We start from the raw sequence: 6,000 nt of genomic DNA on the forward strand, positions 1-6,000 counted from the left end.
ACGGACGTGTGAATGAGACTTAACATGTAATAATACATTTTGCTGCAGGGGAAATGTATAGGTAAAGGAGAGCAGCTGATTGCTGAGAGTCCCAGGAGGTCATCAGTGATCAGCTTTGTCTTGTTCCATCGAGACTGCAGACACCACAGCAACAAAAACATAAAAATTTGTGTATAAAAATGCAATTACCTTAAAGGCCCACAAAGTGTAAGGCCGAAGAACCACAGGAGTGAGAGAATACAGCCAACGAAAGCATGTTTCACAATACTGATCCACTAAAAAAGGCACAGAAAACACGGGTTAATACATTCAAGCACAAATCCTAGTTTAATCCTTCTACAGCCACTTAGGCCGAATGCACATGGCCGTGTTCCGCGGCCGAGAGCGGTCCGTGGTATGCCAAGCTGGATTCCTGTTCAGAGCAGGAGCGCACGGCGTCATTGGTTGTTATGTCGCCGTGCGCTTCCTGCTGCCGCCGCAGTACAGTAGTACACTGGTATGATCTATACCAGTGTGTTACTGTACTGCGGCGGCAGCAGCAGGAAGCGCACGGCGACATAACAACCAATGACGCCGTGCGCTCCTGCTCTAAACAGGAATCCAGCCCGGCATACCACGGACCGCTCTCGGCCGCTGAACACGGCCGTGTGCATTCGGCCTTATACTAAATCTCATGTGCAACTATGACCCTATAAAATGTAAGCACGACTCATGTGGAAGCGTTAATAGCAGCAAGACAAGATCCTTCACATCCTCCCTTAAAGGAGTTTTCTCTGATTTTAACACTGATTGGCGGGGGTCCGACACCTCTAAAGATTGGATGTTCTGCTCCAGCACCAGCCAGCTCCGTCCATTGTGTAGTGGACAGACCTGGTTACTGTTCCCACTGGAGTGATTGGAAGCAGAGCTTCAGTTACAAGAGCCGTCTGCTACACATCTACAGCCTCAGGATCGGCAGGGGTACGAAATCCCGCTGATTAGCTCTTTGGGTGTAGCGCAGTCGCTGGAAGTTAGTGCCGGGGCTACACGTTTCTTGTAGCACTGCTTCCATTACCCATACATACAGGATCTCAGTACAACCCCCACGTCACAGCAGTCCTTATTGAAATCTGCGCATGTGCTTGTCATTATTGGTCTTGTGCATGAGCAGTACGCTTACTTCTCTAGCCAGCAGCCTCACAAATATACTGCGCAGGACATAAATGAACAGCGCATACGTGAGATTTCAGTGAGGATCTGTGACAAAAGAAATGCTGTCAATGTCAATCAGGGCACAGGGTGAGATTTCAACAGCGAGACTCTGGGAATGGGACCATTCCCAATGGTCTTTGCTTGAAAATGTTAAACTGAATTCACGGTCTACCCTTGGCCTCATGCACACGAACATATGGGTTCCGTTTCCATACTGCGGACCACATATGCAGATCCGCAATAAACAGACACCGTTCCTTGTGCATTCCGCATCATGGATGTGGACCCATTCACTTGAATGGGTCCGCAAAACCGGAGATGCGGAGCGGTGTGGAACGGAAGCATGGAAAGGGACCCTGCGGAAGCACTATGGAGTGCTTCTGTGGGGTTCCGTACCGCAAAAAGATAGAACATGTCCTATCTTTTTGCGGAACAGACGAATGCAGACCCATTCAAGTTGAATGGGTCTGGATTCATCCCGGTGGCCGTATGGAGGTTGCCCGTGCATTGGGGACTGCAAATTGCGGTCCCCAATGCATGGAACGGCCCACCTACAGGAAGAAGATTCCCGCCACGTGCCCCTTTTTACAAATTTACTCTACTTCCAGAAGGTTATATCTGGGACAAAAGTAGTGAAGCATGGACAACTCACTTGGCGTCTAGTAACCGTCTTCCCAGAAGAAAATGGTTTTTGAAACAAAACCATAAAAATTGCACACCTGTGGGGAAAAAAAAAAAGAGACAAACATGAGACAAAAATATATGTAGACAAATAGGACAATGTAACAGTAAAATATATCTATAGCATGGAAGAATGGGGGAATTGGAAAGTCACACCTCACGTAACCATTTTATATTAAACTGTTCAATTCCCCCAAAAACAACCAGAGCCATGAGATCACCCCGCAGTCAGATCACGTAAAGCAGGTTACAGAGATGACAGGATTATAGAAAATATACTAAACACAAACAGAGAGATTTATCAGGCCCCGTGCGCCAGAATAGTGGTGCCCAAAAATCACTAATATAATGTGGATAAAGATTTGTGAATTTTGTAAAAAATGAGCAGGTTTGACATAGCCAGACACATCTGAGATTTCTTAAAGGGTTAGCCCAGCCTAAGAACTGACAACTTCAATGGACCTAACCCGTGACCCATTAAGAAGAAAAAAAAAAAAAAAGAAAACAAAACTGTCCACTGTCACGAGAACATGCCTTTCATGCATATGTGACCGCTGAGGACAGTGACCGGTCACAGCAGTCATGGGACACCTCACTGTATACTATACCATATACATACAATTTTAGTCCCAAAATACATGAGTCTGTCAGCAGTTTTGACTGTGGAAAACTGCTGACAGCGCTGGGCATAGGCCTTGGAGAGATAGCTAAACTGGTTTCTAAATGCTTTTTTTTAATAGATGTGGCCCCTTATGCTGAAGTGCTCTCTTCATTGAGCCGTTGCATAACCCCTCTCCTCCGAGTGAGGGTTGTAGTGGTCTTCTGGTTGGAAGCTATACCTGTCACTCAGCACAGAGGTTGGGCGGGGGGGGGCCTTCAGTATGCTAGAATAAAAGCATCTATAACAGTATTTCAAGCAGCTCCTACCTGGTGCTGTCAGCAGTTTTCCAGGGTCGCCGATTGCTCCTACACTTGTGGTGACTCCTGGAGAAGTGTAGCAGGAACCTGTAACTACTGGTGGGAGGGAAAGGCCCAACTGGTGGGAAGCTGGGTGTCTGCTCTGACAACTGGGCTGGAGGAGATTAGGTTAGAGAGAACCCAATTATTACTACTAGGGAGTAGGGGGCATGGCTATGGTTTGTCCAGGCCACGCTTGTATTGTATTTCTATGTAGGCTACTTTCACATCTGCGTTCTGCTGTACGGTTTTGAGATCTGGCACAGGATCTCAAAACCGCAGCAAAACACTTCAGTTTTCTCCCCATTTATTTTCAATGGGGACAAAAATGAACTGAACAGAGTGCACCAGAATGCATTCCTTCAGTTCCCATGATGCACAAAAAAGCGCTGCAAGCAGCGTTTTTGAGTGCGCCATGGGATACGGGGGCTATACGAATCTGGCATGAAACACAATGTAAGTCAATGGTGCTGGATCAGTTTTTTTGGACCTAGTGGTTTTAGTGCCGGATCCGTGTTGTTCATCTTGGAGATAATGCAACCCGATCCATTCTGAATGGATGCAGACGGTTGTATTATTGACCAGATGCGTTTCTGCTGATCCTCTGCCGGATCCAGCAAAAACGCAGATGTGAAAGTAGCCTTAAAGGGGTTTTGTATAATTTAAATATTGCTGATGTATCCTCCACGGAGCGCTGCAGCGCCTTCAAACAGCCTAGGAGTCAGAGACCCCCACTGATCAGATATTGATGACTTATCCTGAGGATTGACCATCAACATCCTGGAAACCCCCTTTACAATCTTCTGCTCCAGGACAGAATGAAGTATCAATGTCTATCTTAGGCTACTTTCACACTGGCGTTTTGGCTTTCCGTTTGCGAGATCCGTTCAGTTTTGCCCTAATGCATTCTGAATGGAAAAGGATCCGCTCAGAATGCATCAGTTTGCCTCCGTTCCGTCTCCATTCCGCTTTGGAGGCGGACACCAAAATCCTGCTTGCAGCGTTTTGGTGTCTTACGAAACTGAGCCAAATGGATCCGTTTTCACTGACACAATCTGGCACAACGGAAAATGGCTCCGTCCTCCATTGACTTTCAATGGTGTTCATGACGGATCCGTCTTGGCTATGTTACAGATAATACAAACAGATACGTTCTGAACAGATGCATGCGGTTGTATTATCTGAACGGATCCGCACCAAACGCGAGTGTGAAAGTAGCCTAATATGACGCGGTGGCATAACTGACGAGACGAAGTTGCTACTTACCCCAATTTTAATATAAAGATAAACTGTACAATATGGACTACTTTTAGTAGATCGTAGGACTCAAAGATACCAAGAGCCTTCAGGAACTTTGTGAAGCAGAGAAGGACGATGTATCTGGTCAGTCTGCAAGAGAGGAACACAGAAACTGAGAACATGGCAACCTGAAACAGGAGCCGCCGGCACTACATGTTTTTTTAACCACCATAAGACATTTGTGTCCATCTGAAGAACAGGAGTTACCCTTGTAGTCATCTGCAGGAGTCCCAGAGGTCAGACCTGACCAATCTAATACCTATCACCTGCGATTCTATATATAGTAGCGTCCTCTGACAGGACAGCTCTTCTAGGCCTCTCCTCCCAGTCCATATACAGACTGAAGCTTTAGTGGGTACAGTAGCCTCGGAGACAAGGATGGGGGATACTGCATTGGCCGGTCGCTGAGGTTTATCAAATGCCATGCGGTTTTCAAGACCTCTGCTTGCTGCTAGTGAATGAGAACATTCTGAAGCACTGGGTCTGATGCTGTGGTAAGGAAGCAGTCTGGAGGGTTGGTTGCTTGTCCATGGACCCCATTAGGAGATCTGATAGAGGGAAGTCTCCTACTGATGGCCGAGGACTGGCTAACACAGGTGACCAAGGAACTACAAGCCCCAGCATGCATGGCAGCTGCCTGCTCCTCTTCACCTGGACTCGGGGGCATCCACAGGCCCCAGCCTGCCCGTGCTCATCGCATTGCTGCCGTACTTCTCGTCCATGTCGGCGGCTCCCTTATAACCTCATGTAGACAGTCCGGGGAGGCAGCTCCACACAAAGCGCTCTACAGCCGGGGAGACCCGAGGGGGGCCCTGCGGGAGCACATGAAGAGAACCGAGTGACAGCTGGACTCCGGACACATATTCCGGATACACAGCCTCCAGCACTGACGCGTTATACTACCCTACCTCGTGAGATTTCCCTACCCTCTGACTTCCTGTCGCATGAGCGATGACGTCGGGGGGCGTGTCTCACTTTTCTCCATCTGCGCATGCCCAAAAGGACACTCTAGTGAAAAGCTCAAGGCTGAACTTAGCAGCACGCCGGGAACCTGCGCATGCGTCTGGGAGCCAAGGTAGGGAAAAATCACGGGTCAGTGCGCAAGCGCAGTTAACTCATTAAAATCCACCCGATATACGCGCCTGCGCAATGTGATGGTAGGGGAAAATTACGTCCCAGTGCGCAAGCGCCGAGGGTAAGCATGAATATCCATGCCAAAAGCACTTTTAACCCTTTGCAGGAGCTATTCTCATATTGGTTCTTGACTGATTGTCCTCCTATATATAGGTTCTATTATATAGGGGGTCTGTCTGCACAGTATATGGGGGGGGGGGTCTGTCTGCACAGTATATTTGGGGGGCTGTCTGTCTGCACAGTATATTTGGGGGGCTGTCTGCACAGTATATTTGGGGGGCTGCCTGCACAGTATATTTGGGGGGCTGTCTGCACAGTATATGGGGGGCTGTCTGCACAGTATATTTGGGGGGCTGCCTGCGCAGTATATGGGGGGGGGGGGGGGGGGGGTCTGTCTGCACAGTATATTTGGGGGGCTGTCTGCACAGTATATTTGGGGGGCTGTCTGCACAGTATATGGGGGGCTGCCTGCGCAGTATATTTGGGGGGCTGTCTGCGCAGTATATTTGGGAGTCTGTCTGCGCAGTATATAGGGGGCTGTCTGCACATTAAATGGGGGGGCTGTCTGCGCATTAAATGGGGGGGGCTGTCTGCGCATTAAATGGGGGGGGCTGTCTGCGCAGTATATGGGGGGGCTGTCTGCGCAGTATATGGGGGGGCTGTCTGCACAGTATATGGGGGGGTCTGTCTGCGCATTAAATGGGGGGGGGCTGTCTGCGCAGTATATGGGGGGCTGTC

At 48.8% G+C, this 6,000-nt stretch overlaps 1 protein-coding gene across 1 annotated transcript in view; it reads right to left on the reverse strand.

Moving 5' to 3' along the window:
• SLC30A5 (solute carrier family 30 member 5) overlaps window positions 1-5,011 on the reverse strand; it is a 39,378-nt gene extending 34,367 nt beyond the window's left edge. The window contains exons 1-4 of the mRNA XM_044292224.1: window positions 4,780-5,011; window positions 4,096-4,218; window positions 1,844-1,910; window positions 190-275 (exon numbers count right to left, since the gene is read on the reverse strand). Coding sequence (XP_044148159.1) covers window positions 190-275; window positions 1,844-1,910; window positions 4,096-4,218; window positions 4,780-4,850 — 347 coding nt within the window. The 5' untranslated portion in view covers window positions 4,851-5,011. The remainder of the gene's footprint in view (window positions 1-189; window positions 276-1,843; window positions 1,911-4,095; window positions 4,219-4,779) is intronic.
• Between the last annotated feature and the right edge of the window lie 989 nt (window positions 5,012-6,000).

Source organism: Bufo gargarizans, chromosome 1 (assembly GCF_014858855.1).
Source record: "Bufo gargarizans isolate SCDJY-AF-19 chromosome 1, ASM1485885v1, whole genome shotgun sequence".
NCBI lineage: Eukaryota > Metazoa > Chordata > Amphibia > Anura > Bufonidae > Bufo > Bufo gargarizans.